At 43.2% G+C, this 16,015-nt stretch overlaps 1 protein-coding gene across 1 annotated transcript in view; it reads left to right on the top strand.

Moving 5' to 3' along the window:
* STAB2 (stabilin 2) overlaps nucleotides 1-16,015 on the top strand; it is a 157,826-nt gene that overhangs the window by 98,546 nt on the left and 43,265 nt on the right. The window contains exons 35-42 of the mRNA XM_061206574.1: nucleotides 2,317-2,445; nucleotides 3,685-3,741; nucleotides 4,775-4,870; nucleotides 6,231-6,426; nucleotides 7,915-8,010; nucleotides 11,317-11,362; nucleotides 12,635-12,711; nucleotides 15,443-15,568. Coding sequence (XP_061062557.1) covers nucleotides 2,317-2,445; nucleotides 3,685-3,741; nucleotides 4,775-4,870; nucleotides 6,231-6,426; nucleotides 7,915-8,010; nucleotides 11,317-11,362; nucleotides 12,635-12,711; nucleotides 15,443-15,568 — 823 coding nt within the window. The remainder of the gene's footprint in view (nucleotides 1-2,316; nucleotides 2,446-3,684; nucleotides 3,742-4,774; nucleotides 4,871-6,230; nucleotides 6,427-7,914; nucleotides 8,011-11,316; nucleotides 11,363-12,634; nucleotides 12,712-15,442; nucleotides 15,569-16,015) is intronic.

The following is a 16,015-nucleotide window of genomic DNA, read 5'->3' as shown; positions in this document are numbered from 1 at the left end:
CATTGCTTGATCATACAGACTGCAGACCTAGGACCAACTGACCCCCATACCAGTATTCCAGTATTAATCTCACACAACCCCTAAGTACTTAAATTGTTTAGAATTCGTAGAAAGAATTGAGACTAAATACATATTTTAAGTATTTCAATATAAAATTCTTTGTACCTACTTCAAACATCAATCAATCTGAAAATTCAACAAGAAATTCACTATGTAACTCTAGTATACATTCTCGTAAGAAAAATTAATAAAAATGAATGATTAGGATAAACTAAACACTATATTAAAGAAAGTTTAATTGCAAATTTTTAAGTAATAATATTAATTGGTCCCTGTAAAAAAGTGCAGTTTTGAAAATAATTTTCTCAGTGTTATCATCATTGAAGTACAAGTGAATTTTGTGTACAGTTTTTCTTTTAACATGCTCGGGTTAAAAAAAAAAAAAGTCTTCATGGTTCTTCATTACTTAGGGAATAATCTAACTCCAAATATTTCCCTCTGACTCCTATAAATAATCTTACCTATTGTGTAATAATTTTGAGGAGATCCTTTTAAATACAGTTTCTTTTTTTTCCAGGTAAGGCAATTTTTGTTGATAAAGACCTTACATTTTTGTTTCTGTTTTTAATCTATGTCATCTTTTATTTCATCATGTAGAAATAAATATTCCAGTGCAGTTAGTTGAATCAGTTTTGATTCTGTCACATTTATTTTTCATGTGTTTGGAAAGTCTTTGATCTAGAGCTTTTTTTTTTTTCTTCCTTTCTACAATAGAGGCTTTATCTTACAATAAACAAATAGTTCAATCTTACAATAGAGGTTTTGCTTTTGTTGATAACTCATTTACTCTTAGGACAAAGAAGATGTAGAAAAATGGTCTCTAAATGAGTAAACTTGTGTTCAGATCAAAATTTTAATGCAACCCGTAATTCTTCAAATACATCTCACAATAAAAATGATTCAGACTTTTTCTAATGCCAAATTAACAGTATTACAGCATCCGAAGTTCTGCCATTTTGATATTTTAAAATAGCTCAGCATCTTGGAATTCTACAAATTTGTTTTGCAATCACCGTTTGACACCATAAGTAAGGCCCCCTGCTTCTTTTCCAAGTCTGCACAGACTCTGGACCACTTCTGTGGACCTCAGCCATGATTTATCCCAACATCCAGTGGAAATTCACTTGACTCCAAGTAAATCATCAGGAACTTTAACATTCAGTGGAAGTTCAGATTTAAACACTTAGTAGAGTCATTTTAATCTTGATGCAGTGGGGAGTTTGGGAGATGTTAATCATTTTTAAACCCTTATGAGATATGAAGTTGACATCTGTTTAGTACAATAAAGAATTCCCTCTTCTCCCAACCTCGGCCCTGCTACACACCCCGCACACATCCACACCACCTCCCAATTTTTCAGACAACCATTTGTTTTCAGTTATATTAGTTATATTAATGAATGAATTAATGGCTTTACTTATTTTGCTAAGCAATCATTAAGGTATGCTCCCATTTAAAAAAATCAAAACAAAACAAGTTACAACTCAAAGTTGAATTTAATTTGGCAACATTTAGAAATTTAGTTCCCATGTCTTGGACGCTTACGGACACACTAGGCAAAGACAATACAAACATACCATGAACTCTGAAGAAGCCCCAAGGGACACATGGTATGGTAATGCAGACCTCTGAGCAGTCTCCTTACACTGGGAAGTGATGCTATCTGGTGGAACACTTTTTACAAACTCTAAAACACTCAAATATGCTACTTATTTTTATTCTTATATAACAGTCACTTAGCCTTACTTAGGGGTGCTTGCAAATTAACCAGGAAGTAGAGATATGCTAAAAGGACGCTGAGTTTCGTTCTCCATGTCTTGGCTTTGGAAGGCATCCACGCCTCCTGGACCACCAATAACCAGGACAGCCAAGCACATCCATCATCCGTGGAGCCATTTTATCAGGGGCACTAACATAACGATCATGACTCAGAATTTTTTAAACAATAAAAACCGATCATTTGAAGGGTGGAGATTATCTAGAACAACCTCTGCCTTTTCAAAAGGGGAAATTGAGATTCACAGAGGAAAAGCAACTGGCCCAAGGTCACACAGCTGGAAGGTGCCAGATGCAGGACTGTCACTCAGACTCCCCTCTCCTAGGGCAGAGCTCTCTCCACTACACTGTGCTACCTGCCAGGTGAATTTTGGAATATCTCCTAGGCCGTTGTCATATTGGTATCCTCCAATCCCCATCGTCCTTATTTCCCTTAAAATCACTCTAGTAAAAACTTAACAGTTAACCCTCTGTTCACAGCTCTACGTAAATGAGGCTCCGATAAACTACACCAATATAGCCACTGACAAGGGAGTGATCCATGGCTTGGGGAAAGTTCTGGAAATTCAGAAGAATAGATGTGATATTAATGACACTACTATCCTACGAGTAAGTTCTATCCGAGGCCAATGATGAGCTAAAGAGTGTTGGCTTATTTTTTATAATTTTGAGCATAGGACTCATCTATCAGAGTATCTCAGTTCAGTGCAAAAAACACTGCATGAACATCTCTAAATGCCAAGGAGCATACTTGGCTGTGGCTCCACAAAAATAAATAAGACATGACCCCTGCCCTCAGTGGGCTCACAGTCTAGTGCCTTGAAATGCTGCCTGGAGGGTTATGTTGAGGAGGGAGGAGGCTTCTGGAGCCACCGGCCTTCCTCAAAGGGAAAATGTGCCACACCCAGCATAGGCGGCGGGGGTGGGGGGGGGCGGTATGGTGCACCCATGACAGGTTTTGGCCAAGCCTGGTCTAGCAGGAGAGACAATATGGGAATGGATCATTTCAGTATAATATAGGATGCAGTAATGGAGACTTTTTACTCCATGAGATGGTGTAGGGTCTCTCAGTAATAGTAATAACTGCTGACATTCACTGGGCACTTTTTATGTGCCAGGCACTGCTCTAAACATTCTACATGTATTAACTCAGGTAACCCTCACAACACCCTTCAACGTAGGTACTATTACTCCGCCCATTTTTCAGATGGGGAAAAATGAGCCCCAGAGAGGTTGAGTAACACACGCAGTTTCACAGAGCTAGCAAGTGGCAGAGAAGGCGTTCAAATCCAGGCAGTCTGGCCCCAGAGCCAGAACTGTGAACGACCACACAATACCGTCCAGTAGGTGCCGAGTTAAGAACTAGTCACATTGGTCTCCTCCTGTTTTAGGAACAGGCTGCACTTAAAAATGACTGTCATTCTTAACTTGTGCTCTTTTTTTTATGATAGTGAATATTATCTCCACGCGGACCCCATGGCTGGGCGCTGCGCGTGATGCATCCTTTAGTCTCAGAATCCGGCCCAATTCACTAAGTAGTGGGTTTTCAATAAATGAGAGTTGTTGCTAAAGGAATTAGGATTTAAGTGAGTTAAGACCCCCCCTCACAGGTTACAAGATTATGAGCATCTGAAGTGTATAGTAGAGAAAGTGACGCTCCCGTGTCCACGACCCAAAGTAGTTGAAGTGTTTGTCTCAAAGGACACTAAAGAGGTTGACCAGACGAGCTTCTGGTTTTCAGTTTTATAGCCTAAAACCTCCAGCTCCATGTCTGGAAAATATTTGTAGCCTCATTTTGCACTAAAAATAATAACCATGAGATACTCACTTTGGTTGTGTTTTACTAAGGGAAAGTGTGGGAAGTGTCCCCAGCAGCCGATCTGCCCGTTTGGAACTAAACCACTAGTAAGTATTTTGTCTGCTTTGATAAAAGTGTTTCTGGATCCCAGGGAGGTCCAAATTAGAAAATGAGTCTCAAGCACAACTCATTTCACTGCCTTCATTCCTTCACTTGATTTTAGTTTAATCTTACCTTCTTACCTTATATGCATCTTTCTAAAGTCTTAAATCCATTTTTTTTTGAACCAAAGCAAAAATTTAATTAATACATAAATAGAAACAGGGGTTCTCTCAACCAACACCCAGTGCAGGAAGGGATTTTTCACTTTCTACATCTTTCATATTCCAGTAGCTGGTTAAGGACAGGAGCAAGAAAGCTTATCAAAGGAGGCAAACTCCATATCCAACTCGGTATCCAACCTGGAGGAGTCCCACCTTCCTGATTCCCTCTACAGTTGAAGTTACAACTAACTTTCTCTAAGAAACACATGACAGACCTGGGGGGAGGTAGACATGTCTTTGAATTAACTACCCATCTATATTGCTTATTGCTGTTTATTGCAAAAGCTAGCTCTGATGATACTCCAACCATTACAAAGAATCAACTCTCAAGTACCTTCCGTTGCATAATAGTAATTTATAACTAACAATGCTGACTCTTCTTACTTGAGTTTGCATTTAATCTTGTATATTATAAATCTTTGTAAGCAGCCTTAATCTTGTCTCAGACCAAGGCAGGATATCAACCAATAAATAAACAGAAACCAAGCCTCATCTCAATGTGGAATGTTGGAAGGATGTTTTTATCTGATTGACTCTGTGATTCTTCCTAACTTGAGCTAGTCTTCTAAAGAAAAGTTCTTTTTACAGAGTACTACCTTAAGGGATAATTATCTGAATTTTGCCACCTGGTATTCTGGCAGCCAACATTGTGATTTTGCATCTTCTTTCTTATGAAACAGCTCAAAGAAGACAACCCCCTCCTTTTCCAGAACATTTCAGTTAGAGAGACAGCAATGTATCACCCACCTACTTGCTTTTAGAGATTGGAAAGCTTTGTTCTAACTGAAAAGCTGATACGATCATTATTATTTCATAGGGTGCAGAGACGAAGAAATGTCTCTATACCATTTATTTCATGGGCAAGCGATCCCTGTTCATTGGGTGCCAGCCAAAGTGTGTGAAAACTGTCATTGTGAGTATAATGATTTAATAAGCCTTCTAACTATTGCAGCAGCATTGAGAAATGTAATCATGTGTTATACTTTTCAAAGTGCCTTTCCATGTATTCTTTTTTTTTTTGGCCGCGTTGGGTGTTCGTTGATGCACACAGGCTTTCTCTAGTTGCAGCGAGCGGGGGCTACTCTTCGTTTGCAGTGTGCAGGTTCTCATTGTGGTGGCTTCTCTTGTTGCGGAGCACGGGCTCTAGGCATGCGGGCTTCAGTAGTTGTGGCACGCGGGCTCAGTAGTTGTGACGCACGGGCTTAGTTGCTCCACGGCATGTGGGATCTTCCCGGACCAGGGATCAAACCTATGTCCCCTGCATTGGCAGGTGGATTCTTAACCACTGTACCACCAGGGAAGTCCCCCTTTGCATGTATTCTTTCTGCCACCTCCCCTTCCTCCTTATTATCTTCATTACCACTGTCATTCAAAGTAGTAGCGGTAGCTCTAAAATTCAGGACAGCCCTGCAAGTCAGCACATTGGTGAAAGCTGCAGTATTCTGTTGCATGATGAAGAAATAGAGGGACTGAGAGGCTAAGAGGATCTCCCTGTTCTCACAACAGGGGAAATGCCCCGTGAGTGAAAGAGACAGGAAATGGGCAGCTCTCCAGGGAAAGAACAGGTGCACCTGGTTATTTAGAAAGCAGGACCCCAGAGCTAGGCACCTCTGATCTGTTACTTTGGAATCTGCAGGAAAATTCTTTATAATGTCCTGTCCTGCTTCTTTCGCAGAAGACTAGACACAGCCTCTGCCTATCCTGCAGAGGCAGGTGATTTGGCCCTTAAGTTGTGGAGCTTGCAGCTGCAGGAGATGTTGTGTTTTAATGCACTCAAGAATAAAGGCAGGCGCAAGCAAGCAGATATCCTGCAGGGCTTCCCTGAACTAAAAGAGAGTCATTTATAGAATGTCAAAGGTCTCACCCACCTCCCAACCTTCAGTACCAGATGAAATAACACACAACGCAAAGGTGCCAGGTTTGGGGATGGCGAGGGCCCCTCTGGAATCACTTGCATTATTTTTACTTTGTTCCTGCTGCCCCTCCTTCTTTCTCGCTTTTCTTCATCCTCTCCTCCTGCTTGCCTTTTTCCTTCCCCTCCTTCCTGCCTCCTCGGCAGAAGCCTCCACGCTGCTCCTGGCACGCCTGGAGATTGCATAGCCTCACCTGGTTCTCGGGGGCTGCTCTCCCCATCCCTCCCAACCCCCCCATGAGGGGTCAAAGCTACGGACACACATCCAGTCCCACCTGCAGGATGTCCACACCATGGCTGGACAAAACCAAAGGATGGAAGTGTGGCCTTGTCCAAGCCCAGCCTGGTCCTTCTGTTTCAGACGAGAGAATGCTGTGCGGGCTACTTTGGCCCCCAGTGCCAGCCCTGCCCAGGAAAAGCCGAGAATGTCTGCTTTGGGAACGGGATCTGCTTGGACGGAGTCAACGGCACGGGCATGTGTGTGTGTGGAGAGGGCTTCAGTGGGACAGCCTGTGAGACCTGCACGGAGGGCAAGTACGGCATCCACTGCGACCAAGGTGCGCACCCTCCCCGACCCAGGCAGGCTGCCGGAAACCAGCCGGAAATGCAGAAGAAAAGAGTGATTCGGCACGTGCTCCCTCACCAGCCGGTCTCCAGGGCAGACTGGAATCCCCCCCATTCTCATGTGAATTACAGGAACTTCTGTGTTGTGTAATTTGCAATGGGCAGTGATTCCAAACATTTTCAGTTACTAACCTGGACTTATCAACCCTCCCCGATCTGCTCACTGACATTCTCCAACCCACCCACGTTTCTGTATTTGCCTGCGTGTGCTGGTCCTCTGTGGGTATGCTCTGTTTTGGACATTGCTTGATAGTTTGAAAAGCAGATCTGTGCACATTATCTCATTTAATCCATACAGGAACCATGTATAGTTGAGTATTCGTATCCCCGTTTTACAAATGAGGACTTAAGGCAAAGAGGTTGAATGACTTCCCCCAAGGTCACACCTGATGAGATTTGAATGCACACCCCGCTTCCCTCCAAAGCTTTGTTCTTGAATCATGTCCTTTACGTGAAGGTCACTCTATTGATTCATCCTCTGCCAGCCACATGCTTTACGTTGTTTCCACAAAAATCATGATCTGTTTTAGCCGAGTCATCTGCATTCTCTCACCCTGACTTTCTTGTGCCCAGGGACACACACCTATGAGAGGGCTGATTGATGTGGGAGAAGGGGTTTCCTAATCCATGATGGGAAAACGAAGCATTTTTTCTACTTTGTATTAAAAACTACGTATTTGACCTGGCTATTGCTGTTTTCTCAACAGCTAGTCCAAGCCAAACAAAATCACTATATAATTGAATCATTATAATTGGGCCGTATAATATATAATTGGCATTATAGTGGTGATTTTTTTCTGTGTTATATGGAAGAATTATCTGCTTGCGTTCATGCAGGATTTCCTAACCTAGGATCCATAGATGACCCTCAGGGGGTCCAGCACACCCCCAAGGCTGAATGCTTTTTTCTGAGGAAGGCATCCTTTAACTTTCATCCAGTTCTCAAAGAGGCTCACAATGTTGCTGCGTAACAAAGGAATCGGCATTTCTATGTTGTCAAAGAAGGTGGTGCCACACCGGCTTTATAGGAACCGAGTGGGCTTCTCTCTGAAGTCTACTCTTAGGGAACAAACATGGCTCTGTCCCAAATGGGTCCCGCATAACCATGATTCCTCAGATAACCTCAATTCCTCAGATAACCTCAGCCAAAACACTCTCACACTGCTTGGGTCACTGCCCCACAGTGCTACACGGTCCCCAGACGGTGGTCTTTGTTGAAGCATGACCTGATTCACCTGTTAGCCCCCTCCTATGCCCCCGCCCTTCCTGGGAATCCACCCCCCAAACCCATTAGCGACAACGATCATCTAGAACCAGGCAGTAGAATTACGTGCACTGAAGTGAACCTTAGTATTAAATGTAAAGTGAATTGTTGAACACGGGTCAGAGGTCTGACAATGTGTGGGTGTTTTTCCACTTAGCGTGTACTTGTGTCCATGGGAGATGCAATCAAGGACCCGTGGGTGACGGCTCCTGCGACTGCGACGTGGGCTGGCGAGGAGTGAAATGTGACGATGGTAAGAGCCAGCCTTTCGGTACTTATGATCTGTTCTTAGCCTCACTTCTCAGCAGCTACATGTTTTTCTCCTTCTAAAATAGAAATGGCATCTTTATTTCTTCCTTTGGCAATAAGGTAATTCCTACTTGCAGCCAAAAAGATTGTAAAATAAAGAAAAGCATTAAAAAGAAAATAAAAATTACTCATCCTCCCAAGACAGGGAAAAAACTATCATTAGTATTTTGTATTGGCCTTCCAGCCTTGTTCTAGGTATATAAATGTGTGTATGGGACTGTACTCTTCACACAGTTTTGTAACCTACTCTTTCACTTCACAATATATATAATCAGTATCTTTTCATGTGAATAAATATAGATAAATATCATTTTTCTTAATTTCTATACAATATCCCATTATCTGATTGTACCATGCCTCTTAAAATCAATTTTCTGCTATCATAAACAATGCTGCAATGAGTATCTCATTCATATATATATTCGTATATATATTCATATATATATTTGAATTTGTCTTATTAATTTATTTGGTTAAATTCCTTGGGATGGTGAGTTAGAAGTTGGAAGTTTGGGGGAAAGGTTTGCTGCTTACTGCCAAGTTGTCCTCCAGAAACTGTATCAATTTATTTTCCCCCCAGTAGGGTCTGAGCAGGCTCGTTTTCCCCAGCCCCCCACACTGCACTGATGGTTCCTAATGTGCCCCCATGAGAGTGATGAGAGGGGAGAGAATTTCAGGCAGAAAGAAGCTCGTGGCACAGCCCAAAGATGTGGGAAGGTTCTGCACATCTACAGGACCAAAGGACTGCAGAATGAATGGGAGGGATGTAGAGGCAATGAGGAAAGTGGAATGAGAACAGGCTAGAGGTGTAGGCAGGAGTCAGCTCGTGAAAGGCTAAGGACGGTGGACCTTCTGCCGAAGCCAACAGGAAGCCATTCAAGGGTTTTGAGCAGGGCGGCAATGTGATGAGATCTGCATTTTACAAAGATCATCCTGACACTGGGTTGGAGAGAATACCCCTGGAAGCAGGTATCAGAGAGTCCCTCTCACCTGGGGCAGGGGCTGGGGAGGAGTCACAGGTGCCTGCCAGCCCAATGAGGGCTCCAGGGATGTGAGGTTGTCAGAAGGAGTGTCTTTGCCCAAAGCTCCAGGTGATGTTAAAATCAAGAGAACTCAGATTTTGTGGAAAAGCTAAAGTCAGAAGTGTGAGTGGTCTCGAGCCAAAAAGACATCCTAGAGCAGATATCAAATGCTGGTGTGTGGAGCCAGGGTTCAGAGGGCCTGGGAGAGGGAAGCAGGAAGCAACAGGGTCACATAAACAGGAAGACAGCCTGGGGGAATCCCTAGAGACAGCCTGGGGGAATCCCTAGATCAAGACATAAGCGGCAGCCAGGGATAATCTGGGGATTTACCCTTGACTGTCATTTATATGCTTATAGGAGCATGGTGTATGGGAGGACCAACCGCATTTAAAGGGACAGGGAACAGTCTAGAGGCTGTGACAAGTTTTCACGCCCGTCCTCCTGCTGCTCCTCTCACCAGCAGCCTTGTGATTCATCTCTTTGCCTCCTGTCCTATTTCCCTCCGTTCCATACTCCACATTGCTGCCAGACAGAACTTTCTAAAACGTAGATACCTTAGTCTGTTCTGGCTACTATAACAAAGCACCATAGATTGGGTGGCTTATAAACAACAAAGTTATTTCTCATAGTTCTGGAGGCTAGAAGTTCAGGATCAAGGTGCCAGCATGGTTGGGTTCTAGTGATGGCCCTCTTCTGGGTTGCAGATGGCCGTCTTCTCATGTTATGGCAGAAGGGGCAAGGGAGCTCTCCAGGGTCTCTTTTATAAGGGCACTCATTTCGTTTGTGAGGATTCCACCCTCATGACCTAATCACCTCTCTAAGGCCCGACCTCCAAGTACCAGCACATTGCAGATTAGGTTTCAAAATGTGGGTTGGGGAGGGGGGGACATAAACATTTGGACTATAGCAGCACTGTTACCCACCCTCCCCAGGACCTGACAACCTGCTGTGATTCTCCATAGCCTCCAGTAGGAGAAACTTCATTGCCTGTAGGAGACACACCTTAGCAAGGTGTGGTACAAAGCTGTTCACCAATTGGCACTCACCCAGTTTTCCAGCCTGGTCTCCACTGCACACTCTGCTTAAGGGGCTTCAGTCTAGTAATGGAAATAAATGTTCAATCGTGTTCAGAAAATTGCGATATGAGAGTGCAGAGTAAAGCGCCTCTAGACCAGACTAGCCTGTTCTTTGTTCGCATGCAAACTCCCCACTCCCAAGCCATGTCAGACATCATTCATCGATCATTGCACTCCTTCCTCTGAGGTCAGATAGGGGCGCCACATCCTTTTCAAAAGAGCACACCATGTAGTCACTACCAATTAACTGAAGTTGGCTCAAAGGTTTAGAGCAGATTTCAGAGAGGAGGACCTAAAAGGTGATTGGGATTTCAGAGATAGAGAATGGAGAGAAGGAGATTTCCAGGCTCAAGGAAAAGCACACATAAAGGCACAGAATTGCACTGCATCTACTCTAGCCCACTGGAGCCTGTAAATGTTCCCTCTGACACAAAACAGACCACTTTCGCAGCCAGCTCTGTGTTTCAGGACCTTCTATACAACCAGGCCAGGCCTAATGAGATTTCTCTTGGCCAGGCCTAACGAGATTTCTTTCTCAAAAGCTCTTAGCCTGAGCAACCAACCCAGTGGGTCCTTTTCCTCATCTCTGACAATTTCTTTCTGGATCTTCCCCTGCCAGGAAGTATCTGTTAGCTGGGCATCCAAGGTAAAAACAATGCTGTTCCAGGAAATTTAGGAACTAATTTGGCAAATAGGTAGTGAGTACCTGCTGCATGCCAGGCTCTGGACTATTTCTGCACATGCAAAACAATAACAACAACAACTTCATATTAATTATAATTAGGTATTTGCTTATTTATATCACTCTGTAACAAAATGATGAAAAATTAGGAAGAATAAGGAACATAGGAAGTATAAATAAAATAGAAAATTAAGCCCCGGGGAGGGATGTGCATCCTCACCACCTAGCATGGGGACCGGCACACAGGAGACACTCCATTGGTGTATCTGACCTTCAGATTTGGCTCTGATCTTCCTAGAAGCCAAGGTAAAAAAAGATTTACATGGTCACATAGTTTTACATAGTTCACGTGATACATACCAGTTACTTGTGAGGAAGTAAATCTTTTCCTAGCACCAAGTACTAAAAGAAAGTTCTTGAGTGAGATTTAGTAAAGAAGGGCTGACACAGCATTTGGTTCTCTTTTTCAGAGATCGCAAAAGATGAATGCAATGGGACCTGCCACACCAGTGCCAAGTATGTCCCCTTTGGCCTCCTTTGGAGGCGATGCAAGGGGTTTTTTTTGTTTTTTTTTTAAACATCTTTATTGGAGTATAATTGCTTTACAATGGTGTGTTAGTTTCTGCTGTATAACAAAGTGAATCAGCTATAAGCATACATATATCCCCATATCCCCTCCCTCTTGTGTCTCCCTCCCACTGTCCCTATCCCACCCCTCTAGGTGGTCACAAAGCACCGAGCTGATCTCCCTGTGCTATGCTATGCGGCTGCTTCCCACTAGCTATCTGTTTTACATTTGGTAGTGTATATATGTCCATACCACTCTCTCATTTCGTCCCAGCTTACCCTTCCCCCTCCCTGTGTCCTCAAGTCCATTCTCTACATCTGTGTCTTTATTCCTGTCCTGCCCCTAGGTTCATCAGAACAGTCAGAAAGAGAAAATGCAAGGGGTGGGGGGGGTTTCCTAGTAGCATGTGTCCACCCAGACCCTATCTTTAGGGAAATAGTTTCCTGAGACCATTTCTGAGGATTTATGATTAATTTAAGTACGAAACTAAAAATGAGGCCACCATCAGCTTGCAGATCCAGCCTTTTGAACACGCTGCCACCTGAGTTACCTGACATGCTGGCAGAGTGCCAATTGTTACCCCCATTCAAGCCACAGGGACCCTTTCACAGAAGCAGAGGGAGCCCGGTGGGCCTCAATTTCATCAAACCTTACTTGCAATTCACAGCCAAGCCTTCCTTGTTTATAATGGAACTTCATACTCCTAACTCCCAGAGGGGTTTAATGGGTTAATTAATCAAGAGCCCAGTAGCTGGAGTTAGACCTGAGTTCAAATCAGCATCTATCATTTCCATTGACTGTGTGACCTTGAGTCACTTATTTAATGCCTCTAAGCCTTGGTTTTCTCATCTGTAAAATGGGAATAATGATAATACCTACCTGTTAGGGCTATTGGATATTGTGTAGGTTACATAAAATAATGTGTGAAGCACAGCTCCAAGCACATAGGATGCTCTCTAAAGATGGGCAGCTACCCTCCTTATCCTTGGGCCAATGCGTACATATACACACTCTGTAGTTTGCCTGATAAATGACTCCAGTTTTAGCTGCTTGTGGCAGGGCCATGCTAGGGATGGACTCTCCTCCCCAGCCTTAGGCGGCACCTCAGAGTGCCTCATGGGGGTAAGAGCTGGGATGCTAGGGATGAAGGGGTGTTGTGAGTCCCGTGGTGGGGTGCTGTGCGTTTTTCTACAAACACCACTTGCCCTTTCCTGTTGCAGCTGCCTTCTCAATCCGGACGGCACCGCCTCGTGCAAATGCGCAGCAGGATTCCAAGGGAACGGGACGGTCTGCACAGGCAAGTCAAGAAGGAATTTGCTGACAGGAGAATAGCATGAGCTCTTGAGAGATCTGTGTTCCTGCAGACTAAATGGGCAGCTGCTACCAACCATTGATGGTGAACTGGATGTAACAGGGCAGCCAATCGTGCCCGGGGAGCAGGACACCTGTTCACGGATAGGGCGTGTTGGTTTTGGAATGTGTGGGGCAACCACCCCTGTTCTTTTCTCTGAGCCTTGGCCACAACTGGAATCATCTGGAGAGCTTTAAAAACCACTGATGTGGCTGACCTAGGATGTGGCCTGTGTGTGGAGGGGTGGGGGGGACTCCGGAGTGGGATAGAAAGAGGCTTGAGCCCTGGTTCTTCCCCCCAATCCCCACACAGCCTTGGGTGGGTCTCTAAACTACCCTGAGCCCCCTTAGCTCATTTGTAAAGTAAACATAAAACTCTCTCCCCTCGCAGAGTAGTTTGGGGATGAAATGACCCCTCCATGTACAACAACAGAATGAGGCAGCTGTTAAAAACAGCCCCGGCGTTAGACTCCCTGGGTTCGAATCTATGTTCTTATAGTTCGTGTCACCTTGGGAAAGTTGCCTGACTGCTCTTTGCATCATGTCGTCATCTGTAAGTTGTAGCTCATAAGAGAATCTCCCTCCCTGGATTGTTGGATGATAACCTGAATTAAATAATACCTGTGAAGTGCTTAGAACATCCCTGGCACAGAGCACTCAATAAATGTGAGCTAATACTCTCATGGTGCCCAACACGTATTTGGTGCTAGGAAAATGGAAACACTTAGCACTGTGTCCAGGCAGGCTTCAGTGCAGATTGTGGTGGAGCTGGGCAATGACCGCACCAATTTGCTTTCTAGACCATCTGACCCTGGGGATTGTCCCTGATGTTCCCTGCAGTAGGATGTGTACAGCATGCCAGTGAAAACAGCTGGAAAGGCAAATAACTGTAATGTTTCTCTTGCCCCCTGCTTTGGGGAAAAATAACAAAAGCAGAGAACATAATATAACAACCAACATTTCTATAACATTTTCATATACATTATCCAAACCTGTAAGTAAACCTATATAGGTGGACCCCAAAGTTCTTATTTATTGAGTGGTTTGTCCAAAGTCACACGGTGAATGAAGGCCAAGCCAAGACCCAAACACACATCTTGGGTCTCCAAATGGATCTAGGTCTTTGATCCACTTTGAATTAATTTTTGTATATATTGTGAAGTCCAAATTCATTCTTTCCCATATGAATATCTAGTTGTCTCAGTATCATTTGTTGAAAAAATCATTCTTTCCCTCATTGAAATAACATCTTGGCATCTTTGTGGAAAATCAATTGACCGTAGATGTATGGGTTTATGTCTGGACTCTTAATTCAATTCCATACAGATCCTTATGCCAGTTCCACACTGCCTTTATTACTGAAGCTTTGTAGTAAATTTTGAAATTAGGGAGTGTGAGTCCTCCAACCTGGTCCTTCTTTTTCAAGATTGTTTTGCCTATTCTGGGCCCTTTGAATTTACAAATGAGTTTTAGGATAATCTTGTCAATTTATGCAAAGAAGTCAGGCAGGATTTTGGCAGAGATTGCATTGAATCTGTAGATCAGATCTGGGGAGTAGTGCCTTCTTAACAATATTAATTCTTCCCATCAATGAACATGGAATGTCTTTCCATTACTTAGGTCATCTTTCATTTCTTTCAACAATGTTTGTAGTTTTCACAGTGTTTTATAGTTTGTTAAATGGAGTCCATCTTTTAATGCTATTGTAAGTGGAATTGTTTTCTTCATTTCATTTTCAGTTTGCTCATTGCTACTGTACAGAAATACAATTGATTTTTGCCTACTGTTCCTGTGTCCTACACAGGATCATTTATTAGTTCTGATTGTTTTTAGTGGATTCCTCAGGATTTTCCATAGCAAGATCATGGCATCTGCAAATAGAAATGGTTTTACTTCTTTTCCAATCTGGATGTCTTTTATTTCTTTCTTGCCTAATTGCCCTGGCCAGAACCTTCAGTACAGTATTGAACGGAAGTGGCAAAAGCAGACCTTGTCTTATTCCTGATCATGGGAGAAAGCATTTGGTCTTTCATCATTAAACATGATTTTAGTGGTGGGTTTTTCATCAATGAAAAATGTCCTTCATCAGGTTAAGGAAGTTCCCTTCTATTCCTAGTCTGCTGAGTGTTTTCATTATTAATGGTATCGAATTTTGACAAATGCTTTTGCTCATTTTGAGATGATCATGTTTTGTCTTTAATTCTACTGATGTGCTATATTACATTAATTGATTTTTGGATGTTAAACCATCTTGTATTCCTACATAAGTCCCACTTGGTTATGGTGTATAATCCTATTTATATATTGCTGAATTTGACTTGCAAGTATTTTCTTGAGGTTTTTGTGTCTATATTCATAAAGGATATCAGTCTGTCATTTTCTTTTGTAGTGATGGCTTTGTCTGGTTTTGGTATCAGAGTAATACTGGTCTCAGAATGAATTGAGAAGTCTTTCCTCCTCTTTCAGTTTTTAGAAGAGTATGTGAAATTTTGGCATTTATTAAATGTTTGGTAGAATTCACCAATGACATCTGGTGCTTTGCATTCTTTTGAGCTATCCATATTTAATCCAGTGGCTACCGTTTTGAAGTATTTTCCATTTCTCAATGATTCAAGTAAAAACGCATCTATTTTCCCCCCTCCCCCTGCCCTGCTCTGTGTCATCTTTCTCTTCTATAGCAATCAACACCTGTGAGATCAGCAATGGAGGTTGTTCTGGCAGGGCTGTCTGTAAAAGAACCACCCCAGGAAGCCGGGTGTGTGTGTGCAAGGCAGGCTATACTGGCGATGGCATCGTGTGCATAGGTAGGTACCATCCCTCACCTGCGATTTCCAACTGCCTTTAATTTTGACCCCTCGGTCCAGGTGCTGTCTGATTTCTCCACTGTACATTGGCTTGTTTCCCCTTTGCTGCTCATAAGGAATCGGCTAGGAAACGCTTTAACACCAAGCAAATATCCTGCTCCTCACCTAAATGTCCTCCTAAATTTAGCATCTACTGATGATTCTTCTCTGAACCAATTATACTGTGATGGTTACAAGTGTTTTGTTTTTTTTTAATTCCTACATCTCTTCATTCATAGCGTGTTAAATGGGACTCCAAAATTTTATTATTTCGAGTCCTTGGCTGCAAACACTCATATTCAGTCAATAGAGGGACAGAGTCAAGCCCGCAGACATGCCTCTGCTGGCACAGTCCCATCCCCGAGGAGCCGATTTTGAGAAACCACAGCTGGTACCCTCCCTGTTGGG

Source organism: Eubalaena glacialis, chromosome 11 (genome assembly GCF_028564815.1).
Source record: "Eubalaena glacialis isolate mEubGla1 chromosome 11, mEubGla1.1.hap2.+ XY, whole genome shotgun sequence".
NCBI classification, from domain to species: Eukaryota; Metazoa; Chordata; class Mammalia; order Artiodactyla; family Balaenidae; genus Eubalaena; species Eubalaena glacialis.
The sequence above is the reverse complement of the archived record's forward strand: the minus strand, read 5'-3'. Positions and strand labels throughout refer to the sequence as shown.